The 19,875-nt window shown below is 46.1% G+C and overlaps 2 protein-coding genes across 2 annotated transcripts; both read right to left on the reverse strand.

Annotated features, from left to right (window-relative positions):
* Window positions 1–1,744: 1,744 nt before the first annotated feature.
* Window positions 1,745–6,165, reverse strand: LOC114588623 (cholinesterase-like). Its single transcript, XM_077923482.1, has 3 exons — window positions 4,706–6,165; window positions 3,510–3,673; window positions 1,745–1,979 (listed from the first exon to the last, which is right to left on the reverse strand). Exons 1-3 carry the CDS (start codon window positions 6,160–6,162, stop codon window positions 1,966–1,968), a joined length of 1,635 nt encoding a protein of 544 aa, XP_077779608.1. The 5' UTR covers window positions 6,163–6,165; the 3' UTR covers window positions 1,745–1,965.
* Window positions 6,166–11,858: 5,693 nt separating this feature from the next.
* Window positions 11,859–16,518, reverse strand: LOC114588625 (cholinesterase-like). The gene is made up of 3 exons (XM_077925163.1): window positions 15,068–16,518; window positions 13,919–14,082; window positions 11,859–12,631 (listed from the first exon to the last, which is right to left on the reverse strand). The coding sequence occupies exons 1-3, from the start codon at window positions 16,516–16,518 to the stop codon at window positions 12,537–12,539; spliced, it is 1,710 nt and encodes a 569-aa protein (XP_077781289.1). The 3' UTR covers window positions 11,859–12,536.
* Between the last annotated feature and the right edge of the window lie 3,357 nt (window positions 16,519–19,875).

Here is a 19,875-nt window from a genome sequence, read left to right on the forward strand (position 1 = left end):
CCAGAGGCCTGTGAGAAATTCTCAGGCAGAACCTGAGCACGATAGTAGCCACCCCACTTGTGATTCCCAAGGTTCAGAAAAGGGCAATTTATGTATTTGCTCCACTCACTCACCCCCTCCTCCTGCTCTCTGCCAGTTCGATAAACTCCCTGATTGGACAACTCACTGAAGTAGGCGGTGACCTCCAGGTATCCCACCTGAGGGAAGGCAAAGTCTATGCTGATGGGGCCACTCCAGATGCAGGGCTGCACGCGTCCACGCAAAGGGCGCCCCCCGTTTTAAGAGGGGAGCGGTCATTCTTTTTTTATTTCAGAAAATGTATACACTGCTTGATTGTAAAACAAACAAGCCCTCAAAGTGATTTATAGAAAGACAAAACAAGAAAATCAAGAAAAAATTCCAATCCTGCTTGAAAACATACAGAGGTTATAATACTCAAACAGATTGAAATGACCTCAGCTTTCTTTAAGGTAACAAATAATCTGGAAATAAGTACCTTACGTAGAATGAGAAAGGCTGCTGGTGTATCCAGGACCATTAGGTGGAGTGAGACAATCAACTTAGATGGCAGATGCTGGAGAGATGGGGAGATTGAGTTCCATCATGCACACACGCACACACACACACACAATTCCTCCTGAGGGCCATGGTAAAGGGACCCCTGACCATTAGGTCCAGTTGTGACCAACTCTGGGGTTGCGGCGCTCATCTCGCTTTATTGGCCGAGGGAGCCAGCGTACAGCTTCCGGGTCATGTGGCCAGCATGACTAAGCCGCTTCTGGCGAACCAGAGCAGTGTACGGAAACGCCGTTTACCTTCCCACCAGAGTGGTACCTATTTATCTACTTGCACTTTGACGTGCTAGGTTGGCAGGAGCAGGGACCGAGGAATGGGAGCTCACCCCATCGCGGGGATTCGAACAGCCGACCTTCTGATCGGCAAGCCCTAGGCTCTGTGGTTTAACCCACAGATGAGCAAATCTGTCACTTTCAGTTTCTCCCTGTTTCTATCTCCCCCCCCCCCCCCAGTCTTCAGTTTTCCACACCTGTTTGTGATTTGTTTTAAAATAACCTCATGGAAATCCATCAGCATTTTAGTGCCAAATTCTCCTGATATGTACATTTTTATGCAGGTATGCATACAATTTTTTTTTAATGCAATGATCTTCATATTTTGGCACAGCAATTTCCCCTAATACATCACACATTTTTTTTCTCTTGATAGTTTCTCCAGTACATGCCTTAACCTAGGGTGTGTGTTTGGTTGGAGACTGGCATTGCAAAATCCGGAGAAGGATTGATTTGGAAGGCTATCTGTTTCAGTTTGCATGCTGTTCCAGAAAGTGTGAATTAGGTGTGTTTGCCTTTAAATGAAAACTGACGAATTTCTCCCCCACCCCTACCCGCTGCGTATTCCCCTCTCTTCAAGATCAGAACTGTGTGTGCACAATTGGCATCCATGTGCAAGAGCCTCAGATGCATTGAGTTTTCTGGGGATGGGAATCCTGATTAATCAAATTTCCATTCTCGGGGAGGAAACAGATGTCTTCTAGAGACCCCATTCATGCATCTGGTACTCAGAGGAACTGAATGCCTGAATACGGTTTACATTTCCATTCCATTCATATCTCAGCAGTTTGTCTGCTTCCTCACTCAGCTTTGCCCCCCCCCCCATGAACTACTACATCCTTTGTTTTCTTTTTAACATTTATTTTTAACATTTATTCAAAAGTGACAATACAGCCAGTGCGGATTGGAGCGACCAATCTGTGATATTGTGGCAGTGAACCAAACTGTCTTGAACAGCTACATCCCAAACAGTTGTGTAGTGCTTCGTAACATGGCTAGAGGTCCCACAAATTGTGGGCCTAGCTAACCTGTTCCTAAAGTGTGGTTTCCATTCTCTTGGGTCTCATTCTTCGGACCTTTCTCCAAAATGGTTGAAGTGCTGCCTTCTTCAGAGACCTCAGAAAAGGCTTTCTAAAATAGAAAGAAAGAAAGAGGAAAAGAACTGATCAATAGAAAGAACGAAAACTTCATGCCCAAAATCTTAGTCTCTTGACATACTGATCTACTGGTATACTCTCTTGAGCCAATAAACTTTGTTTGAAACCTGGGAAGATGGAGGCTCTGTGGATAGGTGGTTCCCATGATTGAGAAATTGGCAAGTTACCTGTTCTGGATGGCATTGCACTCCTACTAAAAAACCAGGTGAGTAGTATAGAGTGCCTTTTCCCAACTATGTCTGATTTGCCAACTATGGCCATTCCTGGACAGGGATAGCTAGTCTCCTGTAGTCCATGCATTGGTAACCTCAAGGCTGGATTACTGTAATGTGCTGTATTTGGGGCTGCCCTTGGGTCGAAAGCTCCAGCTGAGGCAGAATGCTGCAGCCAGACTTTTTTTAAAAAAAAATTACTCCTACAGTGGTGATAACAAGGCTTTCTGGTTTGCAGCCTGCAGCCACCATGCATCCTGTAGCAGAATGTTGTGGGAACTTTTCTAAAATAGGGAGGGGAAATGGATGGGGAACTTAAGACCCTGCAGTTGTTGTTGGTCTGATAGTCCCGATTTGCCTCTCCCAGTTTCTCGTTTCTCCATTCTTAAAAACTCCTGCAGAATGTGTGTGGCAGATAACATAACTATCTGTGTGGTTTTGTTTGGGCGCTTCATGTTCTTGCTGTTGTTTTCATGTTTCATAACTGTTACTAAGGGATTTGGGATGTTGGGAGAGTGACCACTGGAGGGCAGGTAAGCCAGTGTGGGAGGCAGAAAGGAGGAGCCTTGAAGCAGTGAATGAAACATACTGCTATGGGGAGTTTCACACTTCCCCCTCTATCCTCTATCCAGGACAGCAAAAGGCATTACAGTGGTACCTCGGGTTACATACGCTTCAGGTTACAGACACTTCAGGTTACATACTCCGCTAACCCAGAAATAGTACCTCGGGTTAAGAACTTTGCTTCAGGATGAGAACAGAAATCGTGCTCCGGCGGCGCAGCAGCAGCGGGAGGCCCCATTAGCTAAAGTGGTGCTTCAGGTTAAGAACAGTTTCAGGTTAAGAACGGATCTCCAGAACGAATTAAGTTCTTAACCCAAGGTACCACTGTATCAACAATCAAGGACACTTTCTAGGCCAGGCAAAAACAAGGGGAGTGGGTGTGGGCTGGAGAGAACTGCAAGGGCCAGTTGGAGACATATACAGGACCCATATTTTAGGTTCCCCATCCCTTTTCTAGAGTATTCTGGATTCCATTAGTAGTAGTAGTAGTAGTAGTAGTAGTAGTAGTAGTAGTATTTCCTGCCCATCTGACTTGGTTGCCCCAGCCTGTCTGAGCAGCTTCCATTATATATAGAAACACAACAAAGCATTTCAAAATAAATATAAACTTCCCTATAGATGTCTTCTAAAGGCTGTGTAGTGACTTATCTCCTTGTCTTGGAGGTCAGAACGGGAGCACAGCTGAGCAACTACATACACTCCTACCCCCAGAGGAGCCCCAAATTCACCTGCTTCTCTCGCATTTGAAAAAAGAGATGCCAGAAAACCACAGTGTGAGGCAGGTGACCTCCGTTTGGGCTGGGCTGCCTTTCCGCCGATATGAAAGAAGTTCTGCTCTGTGGAATTGTAGACGGGCCACTTCACTTCACTTGCCTCTGACCCAGTGGGATTCCTGTTGGGGCAACAAAGAAACCAGATAGTAAAGAGCGGGTAATCAATAAATAATACAAGACAGATGATGATGATGATGATGATGATGATGATGATGATGATATTTTTTTTATTTATACCCCACCCATCTGGCTGGGTCTACCCAGCCACTCTGGGTGGCTCCCCACAGAATATTAAAAACATGACAAAACATCAAACATTAAAAACTTCCCTAAACAGGGCTGCCTTCAGATGCCTTCTAAAAGTCAGATAGTTGTTTATTGCCTTGATATCTGATGGGAGGACAGGGCAGGTGCCCACCATCGAGAAGGCCCTCTGCCTGGTTCCCTGTAACCTCACTTCTCCCAGTGAGGGAACTGTCAGAAGGCCCTCGGAGCTGAGCAATGGGGGTGAAGATGCTCCTTCAGGTATACTGGGCCGAGGCCATTTGGGGCTTTAAAGGTCAGCACCAACATTTTGGATTGTGCTCGGAAATGTACCGGGAGCCAATGTAGGTCTTTCAGGACCAGTGTTATATGGTCTCGGCAGCCACTCCCAGTCACCAGTCTAGCTGCCGCATTCTGGATTAGTTGCAGTTTCTGGGTCACCTTCAAAGAGTGCATTGCAGTAGTCCAAGTGTAAGATAACTAGAGCATGCAGCACTCTGGTGAGACAGTCTGTGGGCAGGTAGGGTCGCAGCCTGCGTACCAGATGGAGCTGGTAAACAGCTGCCCTGGACACAGAATTGACCTGCACCTAATAGAAGGATGATAGACAGACAGACTCCAACAAGTGAGACATGTGGTCTGGGATGGAAGGCTCATCATGGTTGGATAGAGACGCCTGGAGAATCGCCTTTCTGTCCCCCCTCGACTGACATTTCCTACTCTGCCTCTACAGAATTGAAGCCTTTTGCAACAATAACATGCTGGGAAGTGGGTGCACATTTCAAGCTGAACCACATTCACGACTTGCACAGAGATCAAAGGCAGCCTCTAGGACACAGATAAGCAGGAAGTGTTTGTTTTACAACGCAGAGGGATTAATGCCTTACCCGCTTCTGGCAAAGTCTGCCCAGTATCGCATCACTCTACGGCTCAATTCAGCATCCTCAGCCGCCGCCTCCGATTGGTTTGTTTGCGACTCAGATGCCATGATTCCAAACAAGTAAGGCAACTCAGCTCCGTGGGGTGTTCCTGCCCACTTGGGCCAAATGGGAGAACGGTGGTCGAAGTAGTAAACATAAACTGGGCTCTTGGCTCCTCCGACCTTTGCAGCAAACTCAGCCAGTGGGCACACGAAGAAGTAATCTCCTAAAAACTGAGTCAAGGCCATTTGGTACTGTTCTGGCCCATGGCTTTCTTGGACGTACTTCAGTATTGCAGCATTGATGGCATTTTGTTTAGTTCCATTTTTTACTGTTTGATTCACCCCTTCATAGAGCTGCTCCCTGGTAAGTATTGAATCGTTTCCTATGATGCTCGGAAATAGCATTAATACCATGTGTGACCCTTCGTCAGCACTGACACCAGCGAGAATGGGTTTGCCCTGAACGCCACCAGTCTCCAGGAGCTTTTGGGGATCATCTGGGATGAACTCCCCATCGGTTGTCAAAGAAAACATAGGTCCCAGGTCAGAAAATGCCTTGCCTTCCTTTCCCTGTAGGCAGCTAACCATAGCACTGTGGTTAGCTGTAGGACACCCCATGAGGTCACTCACATTTACCGAAACTCTTAGGGCATCTTCAGGATTCCTCCAACCCCAGGGGGCATTGGGAACTCCACTCTGAAGCACAGCACGGGCAAAAAGGGGTTGGCTGGCCGGCGAAAACAGGTGGAAACCAACTGAGGATCCTCCAGCACTTACGCCAAAGAGAGTTATCTGGGCTGCATCACCGCCAAACACAGCTGCGTTCTCACTCACCCACTTCAGAGCCAGATGTTGGTCCCACAAGCCAGCGTTTCCTGGGACATCTGGCGGCAGGTACAGGAAACCCAGACTCCCCACGCGGTAATTCATGGAGGCCACAATGACATTCTCTGTAGCAGCTAGGAATGCCCCATTGTAGATGTCTAGCGAGGCTGTGCCACTGATAAATCCACCACCGTAGATCCATAGAAGGATGGGCACTGGTTTGACTGGTTGTGGGTTGGGCACCCAGATGTTGAGAAAGAGACAGTCCTCTGAAAGTGGTGTGTTGGGAAATAATATGGTGGAATTAGGTAGGAAATCAATAATTGCCTGGTGGCAAGAGTTACCAAAGGTGGTGGCCTCCAAGACCTGGTTCCACGGCTGATGAGGAATGGGCTTCTGGAAGCGCAGTTTGCCTATGGGGGGCTCAGCATAGGGGATGCCCAGGTAGGCGGTCACAGAGCCAGAGCCAGCTGGGAGCCGTTTGCCTCTAATAGGACCACTGCTGGTGACCACTACAGTATCGTTTTCAGAGGCAGAGCTAGAAACCAGGAGGAAGAGGAGGCAGAAGGAGGAGGGTGAAGTCCAGAAACGGAGCATAGCAGCTGCAGGTGAAAGAATCAGAAATAAGGTTAGGGTGGGAAACAGAACAATATATTATTATATATTTCTTTTAGAAACGCGTCAGCCACATGGCAGTCTATTCTGTTCTCCAGATGTTTCCCAGACTCTTGTTTTTCACATTGTATTTCAGCTTTCACATGACATACAACCGCTTCTGGAAATCTAGTGGGGTATGGTGCATGTTTAGTGCATTTCTACTTTATTTGCAAACTGATTTTTCCCACCCAGAAGCAAATAGCACGAAAAGTGGTGCTAAACTTATTCTGCTACATTTCCAGAAGTGCCAGGGATGTGGGTGGCGCTGTGGTCTAAGCCACTGAGCCTCCTGGGCTAGTCGATCAGAAGGTCAGCGGTTCGAATCCCTGCGACGGGTGAGCTCCCGTTGCTCAGCTTCTGTCAACCTAGCAGTTCAAAAGCACACCAGTGCAAGTAGATAAAGAAGTACTGCTGTGGTGGGAAGGTAAACGGTGTTTCCATGCACTCTGGCACACGTCACGGTGTTCCGTTGTGCCAGAAGTGGTTTAGTCATGCTGGCCACATGATCTGGAAAGCTGTCTGTGGACAAACGCCAGCTCCCTCGGCCAGCTCCCTTCAACCCCAGTTGCCTTTGACTGGACTTAACCGTCCAGGGGTCCTTCACCTTTATCCTTTTTTACCCAGAAGTGCCCTTCATGTGAAAGCTCAAATGAGGTGCAGAAATTAACAGGGAAACAGCATGAAAGAAAACTGCAATGTGAATGCAACCCAAGTTAACCATATAAACAAGATAAGGAATCTGTGGCCTTCCACGTGCTGTGGGATATAAGTTACCATCAGCTTCAGCCAACATGACCAATGGTCAGGACATTAATGCAACCCAGGATTGGAGGGGGGGGGGGAGACCAAGGAAACAATACCAGGGGTTTTTTTAAGAGAAAGAAATAAATGGCTTGTTGATTTCATCTTCTCAAGAATTCTCAATATACTGGTTGTTGAAGGATACTGTGTGAGAGGCAAGGAAGTGAGGACCTCCCAGTCTGGGAGAAGATTGGGAAACTCCCAAGTGAAATCTGGGAGTCTTCACTTCCTTCTGTTTGGGATAAGGGCTAATACATACCTGTGAGAGAGGACCTTCTTTCTTTCTCCTTTTCTCTTTGTTTTTATTTTTGTTTAGATCAGTTTGCTTTTTAATGTAATCTATTATGAAAACTTTTAACAAAACCTTAATTATAAAAGATATTCCCATCTACAACACAACCGCACATTCTCTGCAGTGGTATACTTACCCAATATCGTTTGCTCTGGATGAAAGAAGGGGGCACTTATGGAGGCTTCAGACTGCTCCTTGGGGGTGCTGCGAGGAAAGCAGTTCCACCTCTGCAGTTCTTACACTCCCTTCACCCTCTTTGAGACTGATGTGTTGGTCGCTGGTGCTCCTTTTGTATTGTAAGGCCCGTGTGGCAAGAGCACCTTCCAGGAATTGCAAGGCTCCTGTGTTATGTTTCATGCCCACATCCGGGTGCCCTTAAGCCACCAGGTACAACTGTCCTGAAATGCGACATTCTTTCTTCTAATGAATGTTGTTTCACCATCACAACCGCCGACATTTTAAGTCACCAAGAATTACATAACGTTTTAACTACTGGTCATTCAATTGGGTCTTGCGTCAGAGCTAGCATCAGAATTGCATGGGGGTGAGGGGGTTTGAACGATTCCGAATTCCATCCTCTAGTTCCCTTTGTGCCTGGTGATGAGGGGGGAAATCCATATACAGTGGTACCTCAGGTTAAGAACTTACTTCGTTCTGGAGGTCTGTTCTTAACCTGAAACTGTTCTTAACCTGAAGCACCACTTTAGCTAATGGGGCCGCCCACTGCTGCCACACCACTGGAGCATGATTTCTATTCTCATCCTGAAGCAAAGTTCTTAACCTGAGGTATTATTTCTGGGTTAGCGGAGTCTGTAACCTGAAGCATCTGTAACCTGAGGTACCACTGTACAGTGGTACCTCGGGTTAAGTACTTAATTAGTTCCGGAGGTCCATTCTTAACCTGAAACTGTACTTAACCTGAAGCACCACTTTAGCTAATGGGGCCTCTCGCTGCCGCCGTGCGATTTCTGTTCTCATCCTGAAGCAAAGTTCTTAACCTGAGGTATTATTTCTGGGTTAGCGGAGTCTGTAACCTGAAGCATCTGTAACCCGAGGTACCACTGTATTTTAACTATGCTGCTCAATCGGAAGAGCACGAGACTCTGAATCTCAAAGTCATGGGTCTGAGCCCCATGTTGGGCATGGCAAAGAGTCAGGCTAAATGACCCTTGTGGTCCCTTCAAACTCTACAGTTCTATGATTCGATGGCTGAGTATTACAATCGCCAATGAATGTTAAGAACATCAGAAGAGCCTGCTGCATCAGGACAGTGCCCCTTCTAGCCCAGCGTCCTGTTCTCCCCGTGGCCAACCGGATGCCTGTGGGGGACCGACAAGTGGAATCTCAGCATAAGAGCCCTCTCCCCAGCCTGTGGTTGTCAGCAACTGGTATTCAGAAGCCTCGCTGCCTAAAACTGTGGATACAGACAATCAGCATCTTTACCGCGGCTGTTGCGCGATTTCTGTTCTCATCCTGAGGTAAAGTTCTTAACCCAAGGTACTACTTCCGGGTTAGCGGAGTCTGTAACCTGAAGCGTCTGTTACTGAGGTACCACTGTATAAGTTATTCTTCATGCAAGGGAACTTCCAGCTATCAATACACTGGTACCTCGGGTTACAGACGCTTCAGGTTACAGACTCCGCTAACCCAGAAATAGTACCTCGGGTTAAGAACTTTACCTCAGGATGAGAACAGAAATCGTGCGGCGGCAGCGGGAGGCCCCATTAGCTAAAGTGGTACCTCAGGTTAAGAACAGTTTCAGGTTAAGAACGGACCTCCAGAACGAATTAAGTTCTTAACCCGAGGTACCACTGTACCACTGTAATTGATCTGAGATGGGGAGGAAAATGAGCACCTGGGATCCTGTTGTATAAGTGTTTGCTAATGCAGGGACCTTTGACACACTTCCAGCGTTGGTCTGGCCAAACATGTTGTGCTCCCGCTCTGGTTGCTTTTCTGTCACTCTCATCGGAAGGCCAAGGTCTCTGTGGGGCCTTCATCAAAAGCAGCAACAAAAAAATAAAAAATAAAAAAATGCACTCAGGTCCCAGCAGCTTCCAGAAGACGCAAACCTGGCACAGTGTCAGGTTTGATCCAACACGGCTACTCTATTGCTGGGTTTTATCAGTGCCAGATTTACGTATAAGCTAAACAAGCTATAGCTTAGGGCCCCACTCTCTTGGGGGCCCCCAAAAAAATTAAAGGGGAAAAAACCTGGATGTACATTTCCAAAATTTATGATAAGATTTCATTATGTGCAAATGACTTTAGATACCTATTAGGTCATAGAATCATAGAGTTGGAAGAGACCACAAGGGCCATCAAGTCCAACCCCCTGCCAAGCAGGAAACACCATCAGAGCACTCCTGACATATGGCTGTCAAGCCTCTGCTTAAAGACCTCCAAAGAAGGAGACTCCACCACACTCCTTGGCAGCAAATTCCACTGTCCAACAGCTCTTACTGTCAGGAAGTTCTTCCTAATGTTTAGGTGGAATCTTCTTTCTTGTAGTTTGGATCCATTGCTCCGTGTCCGCTTCTCTGGAGCAGCAGAAAACAACCTTTCTCCCTCCTCTATATGACATCCTTTTATATATTTGAACATGGCTATCATATCACCCCTTAACCTCCTCTTCTCCAGGCTAAACATGCCCAGCTCCCTTAGCCGTTCCTCATAAGGAATATATATCATATATCATATATTCAACACAAAAAACAGCAACAATTTGTTGTTGACAAAGAACAGCTGGACATATAAAGGGCCCCATTACCTTCAGTAGCTTAAGGCCTCATCAAACCTAAATCCGCCCCTGGGTGTTGTTCATATGTAGACTTTAGCAGGATCCAGATTAGCAATGTGCAACTCAAAGTCTGTTCCAGCTTTTATGTTCTGTGTGTCTGTTCCATATTTTATGCTCCGGTTTCTTTAAAAGGTAAAGGGACCCCTGACCATTAGGTCCAGTCGTGGCCGACTCTGGGGTTGCGGCGCTCATCTCGCTTTACTGGCCGAGGGAGCCGGCGTACAGCTTCCAGGTCATGTGGCCAGCATGACGAAGCCGCTTCTGGCGAACCAGAGCAGTGCACGGAAACGCCGTTTACCTTCCCGCTGGAGCGGTACCTATTTATCTACTTGCACTTTGACGTGCTTTTGAACTGCTAGGTTGGCAGGAGCAGGGACCGAGCAACGGGAGCTCACCCCATTGCAGGGATTTGAACTGCCGACCTTATGGTCGGCAAGTCCTAGGTTCTGTGGTTTAACCCACAGCGCTACCCGTGTCCCTGCCGGTTTCTTTAGGGACTTTTTTAATATTTGATGTTTTATCGTGTTTGTAATATTGTGTTGGGAGCCTCCCATAGTGGCTGGGGAAACCCAGAGAGATGGACGGGATATAAATGATGATGATGATGTAGCAAATAATCTGTAGGAAAATGAGAAACTGAAGCGGACAAATTTGCTTCTGTAGAATGAGAAAAACTCCTGATGGATCTAGGGTCAGCCTTAGCATTAGGGCAGAGAAAGACTATTGCCTTAGAAGGCTGATGCTGGAGTGATGGGGAGTTTTAGCGAGTGTGCGCGCGCGCACACACACACACACACACACACCACTCCTCCTGGAAACCATGGAAAAGATGGGCATATCTGTCCATTTCAGTTTCTCATTTCTTCCCTTCTTAAATTCAATTTCTCCACATTTCCACATCAGTTGGTCATTTTCTAAAAGAACATCCTCGTGAAAATTCATGGGCATTTTAGTGCGAGTGTCTCTCCTAATATATATATTTTTATGCAATTTTGCCCAATACTCATATCTCTGCAAACTAATTTCCCCTAATGTAACACATTTTTGTATGTCATTTTCTCCAATATATGCCTTTCTACGCACACTTTACCCTAGTAATATGTGTTTTTGTAAACATTGCTTGACTGGAAAATTGCATTGCAAAATTCAGAGAATTGCACATTTTGAAGGATGTCTATGCTTTGGTTGGTATGCTGCAACAGAAAGTGTGAATTAGGTAAACTTGCCTTCCAATGCAAACTAAATGGAATTTTCCCCTCATCCCTAGCCTGTCAGCATTCCCCTCAGTAGGAGATTAGGGCTGTATGTGCCACAAGTTATGCAAACCAGGAAGCTAGGCTGCTGCCCTCAAATTGCCAGTGTTGAAAGTAGTGGTCATTGAATTACGGATCAGTCGATTATCAGTCGATTTCTTATCCAGATAAGTCTTGCGTGCTTCATTTAAGTTTTATTCATCAGTTCTTCCCATCCCAATGTGTGATAAAAGCCCTTTAAAAACTACACGAACCTGTGCATTATATTTGAAACAGTTTCCCTCCCACAAAATGTGCATTTTGTACATACTTTGTGCATTTTATGCATGTTTTGACTTAGCATATCTATCTTATATGCATTTTGTTATGTTTTTGCACTGAGAACCGGATCATAGTATTGAGTGTGCTATTGAAAACCAAATGATACCTATGTTCTGTTTCCAGGATGTGCAAATTATATTGGCTCGATTTAAAAAATGCAGACTGAGCAAACATTTCAAGGATCTTTATTAGGAATAAGTTGTTGTCAAATCATTAAATCCTATAAATGAGATGGAGGCAAAGGGAGTGACCCAGCTAACCTCTATTAGAACAAGGCTGTCCTCACACCATTCCCTTCAGTTTTTCTGCCACTCAAGCAGTCAGTATCTATATATACTTAGTGTGTGAAGAGGCTATCCAAAATTCACAGGCCAGTCTCACTGGCCATCCTACCTAGAGAATGTGTGGTTGGCACCGTTTCAGATCCCCATTCTTCTTGAAGAAACCCAAGTACAGTGGTACCTCAGGTTACATACACTTCAGGTTACATACGCTTCAGGTTACAGACTCTGCTAACCCAGAAAAATTGCTTCAGGTTAAGAACTTTGCTTCAGGATGAGAACAGAAATCATGCTCCAGCAGCGCAGCAGCAGCGGGAGGCCCCATTAGCTTAAGTGGTGCTTCAGGTTAAGAACAGTTTCAGGTTAAGAACGGACCTCTGGAACGAATTAAGTACTTAACCTGAGGTACCACTGTATTCTGGAGATACCAAATGCCTGGAGAGGGTTTACATTTTTATTCAATTCATATCACAGTAATTTCTTCCCTCGTTCAGGTTTGTTGCAATAAATTGCTATGCTACCATATGTTTTGTATATGTCTGCAGATCCCTCAAAGTTCGGCCTAGCTAAACTGTTCCTGAGGCATGATTTTCGCCATCTCGGGCCTCATTCTTCACATCTTTCTCCTGAACAGGTGGAATACAACCTTCTTCAGATTTCCCTGCGAAAGGAAAAATAAACAATGGTTGGGGGAAATATCAGAAGATCAAACTCCTCTTGCAGGAGATCTGATTAGTCTCCCGGTTTTTGTTTTCCATCAAAAGCAGGCCCAAATCCTTCCACCCTGCATTCTTATGGTACTCCTCATGCCCCATTGAAGATGGTGTCCTAAGCTGCTTCACAGAAAGTTCTCTGAGGCATCCAAGGGGAGCAAGTATTCCCTTCCCCAGCTCACATTTTTAAGAATGCTTTATCGTGGTGGCTCCTGCAGTGATGATAGCAAGGCTCCAGCCATCGTGTCTCCTGTACCAGAATGCTGTGGGAACTAAAAATAAATTTTAAAAAATGAAAAAGGAGGATGGTGAACACATGGCCCTCCAGATGTTATTGGCCTGTAATGCTCATCCTTGACCACTGTGGATGAACAGATCTGCCCATTTTGGTTCTCCCAGCTTCTCCTTTCTCTGTTCTTATAATTCAGTTCTCCACATTTCTCCAGCAATTGGCAATTTAAAAAAACAAAACTCATGAAATGTTGTGTTGCAGATAACGTAACTGTCAGGGAACTGCCATCGGCTCAAGAGGCGAGAAATAGAAGGGCAGTTGTGTTACAGGGAGCCTCCAAAAATCTTGCGAAGCAATTCCTCTTCCGTGGAGGAGGAAAGCCCCACCTCCAGTGGGGAAGAGGTGCAAGGACCAGAGGATGCTGGTGGGGGCCTTAACGCCGCTCCTGGGCAAGCCGGACAGAAGGGAAACACGCCCTTGCCCATCCTGCGCAGTAGCCTAAGGCACAAAGAGGGGAGGAGAAGGTTGGGGGTAACAAAACTCTTATGTTGGGGGAGGTCCAAAGAAAGACCACTCCCGGATTCTGCTAGCGATTGAGCCAGCTATGAGCTTCCGGGCTCTTCACTGTAAATAGTTTGCACCAAAATAAAGCCTGTAAAACACAGGTTGGAGTCCTGCCTGGTTACTCTCGAGCAACCGCAACAGCCACCTGACAGTAACTATTCATGTGGTGGCTCTTATTTTAATGTTTGATAAGGCCTGAAGCCTGGAAAAGCCGGAGGATAAGTCAGTAAGGGAGTGGGGAGGAGAGGAGGGACCCTGGAGCACTGGGGGGACAAGATAGCTGTGGGGAGTTTGTGGAGGACCTCTGATAAGAGAAAAATGCCCCCTTTTAATAAAATCCCTTCTCCATATTTTCATCTAGCATCTAAGGGCTGTAGGTTCTCAATCCAGAGCTGGGTATCGCCATATCCTCCCTTTCCAAAGAGAGCCCTGAACTCACTTGCTTCTATTTCATTTGCTAGATGAGTGGCCAGGAAAGCACATCGTGAACCAGGTGGCGTCCATTTGTGCTGGGCTGCCTCTGTGGTAATATGGAAGACGTTCTGCTCTGTAGCATTGTAGACAGGCCACTGTTCCTCATTCGGCGCAGACCCGGTGGGATTCCTGTAGACACAACAAATAAACCAGAGCTTTATTACAGCCTCAGACTGATTTCAGGGTGAGGATCCAATGCTTGAAGTAGACAGAGCTGACATGGAAGTCAGAAGCAAGCAGTCATCCCTAGAACATTTTCAGTTCTGAAAACCACACATCTGTTACCAAATGGGAACATTTAGATTTGTATACATGGAAACGTATGTGCACATGTTGTTGTTTTTTACGATGGTTTAATGATCCAGGTTCCGCCATTTACTTATTTTTATTTAATTAATTGGATTGTCAGATGTCAAAGCAGTTTGCAGGAACAGAATAGATATCTTAAAATGATAACATTCGGAAGTTTACAAAAAGTAATCCAAAAAATTAAAAGTATAAAAGTATAAACAAAACCAGCAGCTGAAAATATTGTTGGGATTCTGAGGGAGGGTAGCCTTGTAATTCTTGGGGTCCAAGACTTACTGGGGGGTTAATGCTGCCAGCCTCTCCATCATAGGAGCAGGTTGTATATCTATGCGTGTGTAAATAAACCGTATACAGTCATACCACGAGTTGAATGTGCTTCGGGTTGAGCGCGTTCGAGTTGCGCTCCGGGGCAACCCAGAAGTAACGCAGCGCATTACTTCCGGGTTTCACCACTCGCGCATGCGCAGACACTCAAAATGATGTCAAGTGGATGTGTGGAAGCAGCGAAACGCAACCCGCACACGTCCAGACACGCCGTCACATCTTGCCTTCCGTTCAGGATGCGAAAGGGGCTCCGGAACAGATCCCGTTCGCATCCCCAGGTACAAGTGTATCCTAAAGACATGACAGTCTTCATCCCAAGGAAACCAAACCGAGGTGAAACCCCTGGAACCCTGAAATCTAGCAACAAGATGGTGTGCAACAAGATAATTACTTCATTTATTTTTAAAAACATATTAAAAGGCTTGTTGTTATATATGGGCTGGCATACTTAGTTCTTGGCACAGAAAGGTTAGTACCTTACCCGCTTCTGGCAAACTCCGCCCAGTATCGCATCACTCGCCGGCTCAATTCCACCTCCGTCTCCGATGGGTCTTTCCGCAGTGACGCTGCCAAGTTTCCAAACAAGTAGGGGATCTCTGCTCCGTGGGGGGTCCCTATCCACTCTGGCCAGGGAAAGCCAGAACTGCGGTGGCTGAAGGAATAAACATAAGATGGGCTCCCAACCTCCCTGGCCTTTGCAGCAAACTCCATCACTGGGCATAAAAAGGGATAATCTCCCAAATACTGAATCAAGGCCAAACGGTACCGCTCTGGCCCTTGAAAGTATTCAGCATATTTAAGGGCTATAGCCCTGGCAATGTCTTCTGTTTTCAGAGTTTCCAGCACCCCTTCAAGGAGCTGCTCCCAGGTCAGGATCCCATCATTGACTTCAGCACTAGGAAGCATAAGGTATGCCAGGAATGATTCTTCATTAGCCATGACACCAGTAAGAATGGGTTTGCCTTGAATGCCTCTCTCCAGGAGCTTTCTGGGCTCATCAGTGAGAAATTCCCCATCTGCTGTTATTGATCTGATACCACAGAGTTCAGAAAGTGCATGGCTCTCAATTTCCTTCCCCTGTAGGCAGCTGACCATTGCACTGTGGTTAGTTTTAGGACACCCCATGAGCTGACTCAACATCGCTGATTCTCTTTCGGCATCTTCAGGACTCCTCCAAATCCGGCGGGCAGTGGGAACTCCACTATGAAGCACACCATGGGCAACAAGGGGTTGGCTTGCCGGTGAAAGCAGGTGTAAACCAACTGAGACTGCTCCAGAACCGAGGCCAAGGAGAGTCAACCGAGCTGGATCCCCGCCAAAGACAGCTGCGTTCTCACTCACCCACTTCAGAGCCAGATGTTGGTCCCACAATGCAACATTTCCTGGGGCAGCTGGAGGCAAGTACAGGTAACCTAACATTCCTCCGCGGTAATTCATGGAGGCCACAATGACATTCTCTGTAGCAGCTAATAAGGCCCCATTTAAGACATCTGCTGAGGCTGTGTTCATGCTAAAACCCCCACCATAGATCCATAGGAGGATGGGCACTGGTGTGACTGGCCGTGGATGGGGCACCCAGATGTTGAGGAACAGGCAGTCCTCTGAAAGTGGTGTGTTTGGAGTCCATATGGGTCGATCAGGGAAGGAATCGTTATTAAACTGAAGGCAAGAGTTGCCAAAGGTGGTGGCCTCCAAGACCTGGCTCCACGGCTGATGTGGAACCGGCTTCTGGAAACGCAGTTTGCCCATGGGGGGCTCAGCATAGGGGATGCCCAGGTAGGCGGTCACAGAGCCAGGGCCAGCCGGGAGTCTTTTGCCTCTAATAGGACCGCTGCTGGTGACCACCACAGTATCATCTTCAGAGGCAGAGCTGGAAGCCAGGAAGAGGAGGAGGAGGCAGAAGAAGGAGGGTGAAGTCCGGAAACAAGGCATAGCAGCTGCAGCTGAACGAATCAGAAATAGGAGTGGCATGGGAAACACAACATAAATATTCTATTTATCTTCTTGGGGTGCCTACTCTAAGATAACCATGTAAAACAAGATTGGGAACCTGTGGCCCTCGAGGTGTTGTTGGACTTCACTTCTCACCAGCTTCAGCTAACATAACCTACAGGCATGTGAGGAATACAATTGGGCACCGGAGAAGGAAAGCAGGGACCAAGGCCAGTGCTTTTTTTCTAGAAATATGTTTAGGAGTACTCACATTCCACACTGCTTCACACATTAAACACTCGCTTCCGTCTGAGACTCAGGAAACGCCATAACAGGAAATGAGGCCGCCATAGGGGGTAGCAACAGAACTGACAATTCACCGTGCTAGTGAAGAAACTAATTTTTTAAAAAATAGTTTCTTCTTCCGTTAGATTAACAAAATGTTTAGGGGTATGCATCCCCCCAGAAAAAAACACTGAGCAAGGCATTGGTACAAATTTTCAATAGGAAACAAGCATTCCTAAAATGTCAGCCATACACCACATTTGCACATGGCCTGCAGGGATAGAGTTACAAAACTCAGGGAGCAGCAATATGAGTTGTAAAGGGCAGAGGAATACAGTGGTAGCTCGGGTTACATACGCTTCAGGTTACGTACGCTTCAGGTTACACACTTCGCTAACCCAGAAATAGTGCTTCAGGTTAAGAACTTTGCTTCAGGATAAGAACAGAAACCGGGCTCTGGCGGCGCGGTGGCAGCGGGAGGCCCCATTAGCTAAAGTGGTGCTTCAGGTTAAGCACAGTTTCAGGTTAAGAACGGACCTCTGGAACAAATTAAGTACTTAACCCAAGGTACCACTGTATATGGAACAGGGAGACAGTTCCATAGAATCATAGAGCTAGAAGGCATTCTGCGGGGGACGGACGCGAAGGCTCTCGGGTTCCCTTCGAACTCTACAATCCTACGATTCTAACCACCCTGAGGGCTGACATTCTTCTTCCAGTAACTGTTGCATCACCACCTCACCTGCTGATGTTTTAAGAGTATTTCAGATAGCCATCAGATAGCTGTCCCTCTTTAGTCATCTTGCCTGGAGACTAGGTTCATTCAAAAAAAATTTCCATTCAGGCAGGCATCACTGTATGTATAAACTCACAAAACCTTCAGGCTCTTTTTGCAAAATAATAACTGATGTGTTACAGTCAGGAGTGACGGGAAGGCCAACCAGATGTTGGCACAGGCAAACCAAGGGATTTGCATGCAGTACGGCATGCTGCTATTTTATTTAGAAGACAGAAATGTATGTAATATCCCCCATCTTTGGTTGCCCCCACAATATGGAAATCTGAAATGGTGATGATGATGATGGGGGTGGGGATAATTTTCTCTGATTCTCCCAGAACTGGGTTAACCATAGTGACAAGTCCCTAGGGTCTATGAAGTCCCCAAGGATCACATTCAGCATCCGCCACACCTGAAGTTCCCCACACCTTTCACTCTTCCATATTTTGAAGAGAATGGGGTTTTCATATGGGCAGTGAATATTGGCCAACTGACCATACGTTCAGTATGGCCTTAGCAATGGGCCCCATTTGATCAAACTGTTTATTTTTTAATCAATTTCTATTTTGCCCTGAAAGGCTCTCCAGATTCTTTTAAATGTGGGAAAGGTATAACACTTCACCATCACAATGCTGCAATAATATCACACATTTATATTTTAAAAAACCAAAAACTTTTCTCCTCAGTGCCATCATTAACCATAATGTCTGTAACCGGAAACAAATATCTTAATATGGGTGTGAGAGTTTTAATCTGTTTTTAGTTCTTCTTACTGATACTGTTATTGTTTTATCTTTTTGTAAAACACTTTGAGTGTCTTTTAACAGTCAAATGGCATATACATTATCTGCAAAAAATAAAAAATAGGACATAGAATAACAGAAGCTTTTATAGGACCATAAATACCATTTAAGATGGCAAGGGACCCTTTCCAGCTTTTTCTGATGTTTTGATGGTTTCTAGTCCCGGTAGCATCCTTAGCACATATAGTTATTCATTACTGTACTATTCATACCTATTTCATTTATTTAACATAATTTTTGCTACCTCTAAATTATGAATGCAACAGGTAATCGGATATATCACATCTCTCAATCATGCACATCTATCCTAACAGCTACACCTTAAATGGAGAAATTGAAGAGAGTCCCCTTCTTGTTCAAATCTGCTGGGGCATCCACACCCAGTTACTCAAAGCATCATCAGACTGTCCTTCAGCCATTCTATGGGTGAAGCTTCTCCAGAATTACTGCTGTACAGTTGGACAGGAGGGGCTATCATTCAAAACACCCAAGACAAACCCAACCAAAAGAAGGTAAAAAAATAACATTGAAACTTCTAGAACTCAAGTTTCTGATTTACATTCCTATGGCAGGTCTTCTACCTGTTCTCCAAAGAACATTCCCCCTTTCTCATTCATTTTTTAGAGGCACTCTGATTTGTGGTCTAGAGTTGCTGTGGTTCCAGTTTTTGGTAATGTTATGAGTTAGCCAGCATGGCCAACTCAAATCACATTTCTGTTCCTTACAGACTCACCCTGATGGGGTTCTCCTGCTCCTCAGCATCCCCTGCAACTCACTCTGAAGAGGAAAGTTAGGTACTGCTGAGGATCCAGAGACTCTTATGAAAAACACCTGGGCATGGGAGCATCTGCCCATCTGTACGTATGCAAAAGTCAATGACCGACTGGCTTTGCTCACCCAGTGGGAGGAGGCTACACCTTGGCAGCATCAGAATGTAGGCCGGGGGTCAGAGAGACCTTGCTTTTACATAAATTGGGGGAAGGTGCAAGGGAAAAGACAAAGGGCTGCCTCCAAAATAAGTCATACTCAGAGGAGACCCACTACAATTAAAGGACATGACTATGATAGGACCATTGATTTGTGTGTGTCTACTCGGAGTAGAACTTAAAGGATTCAGCCCAAGGTTATTGCCATCCTCCTATCTTTTGGCCACAGAGTAATACCAATGTCCACAAATACAACCAAAGAGTAGCCTGTCTCTCAGAACAAGATGCAGTGCTTAAGTGAATAATTGTGTGACTCTTCTGTCAGCACCCAATCCATGGACTGGCTGGACACAGAGAAGTGGTAGAAGGCACCAGGTAGGCAACCCCAAGGGAAGAAGGATCAAGGCCGGGGATTGGTGGTGGGATGACAATGAGTGGTCAGATGGAGAAGAAGGAGCAGACTGGCAGGAGGAGGTGTTGGAATCTGAAGAGGTAACAAGGTTCAGTGAGCAGGAAGAGTCTGTGGCAGAGGGAAGCCCAGAATCAGAGGCAGAAGCAGGAGCTG

This window comes from Podarcis muralis, chromosome 2, assembly GCF_964188315.1.
Source record: "Podarcis muralis chromosome 2, rPodMur119.hap1.1, whole genome shotgun sequence".
NCBI classification, from domain to species: domain Eukaryota; kingdom Metazoa; phylum Chordata; class Lepidosauria; order Squamata; family Lacertidae; genus Podarcis; species Podarcis muralis.

What these genes read in the sequence shown, in the direction of transcription:
- LOC114588625 (XM_077925163.1), bottom strand. Translation starts at nt 16,518, where the DNA reads ATGCCTTGTTTCCGGACTTCACCCTCCTTCTTCTGCCTCCTCCTCCTC. An exon ending in GCGGAGTTTGCCAGAAGCGG is followed by an intron (nt 14,083 to 15,067) that starts GTAAGGTACTAA and finishes TTGTGTCTACAG; the next exon opens with GAATCCCACCGGGTCTGCGC. An exon ending in AGCAAATGAAATAGAAGCAA is followed by an intron (nt 12,632 to 13,918) that starts GTGAGTTCAGGG and finishes TTCCTTTCGCAG; the next exon opens with GGAAATCTGAAGAAGGTTGT.
- LOC114588623 (XM_077923482.1), bottom strand. Translation starts at nt 6,162, where the DNA reads ATGCTCCGTTTCTGGACTTCACCCTCCTCCTTCTGCCTCCTCTTCCTC. An exon ending in GCAGACTTTGCCAGAAGCGG is followed by an intron (nt 3,674 to 4,705) that starts GTAAGGCATTAA and finishes TTGCCCCAACAG; the next exon opens with GAATCCCACTGGGTCAGAGG.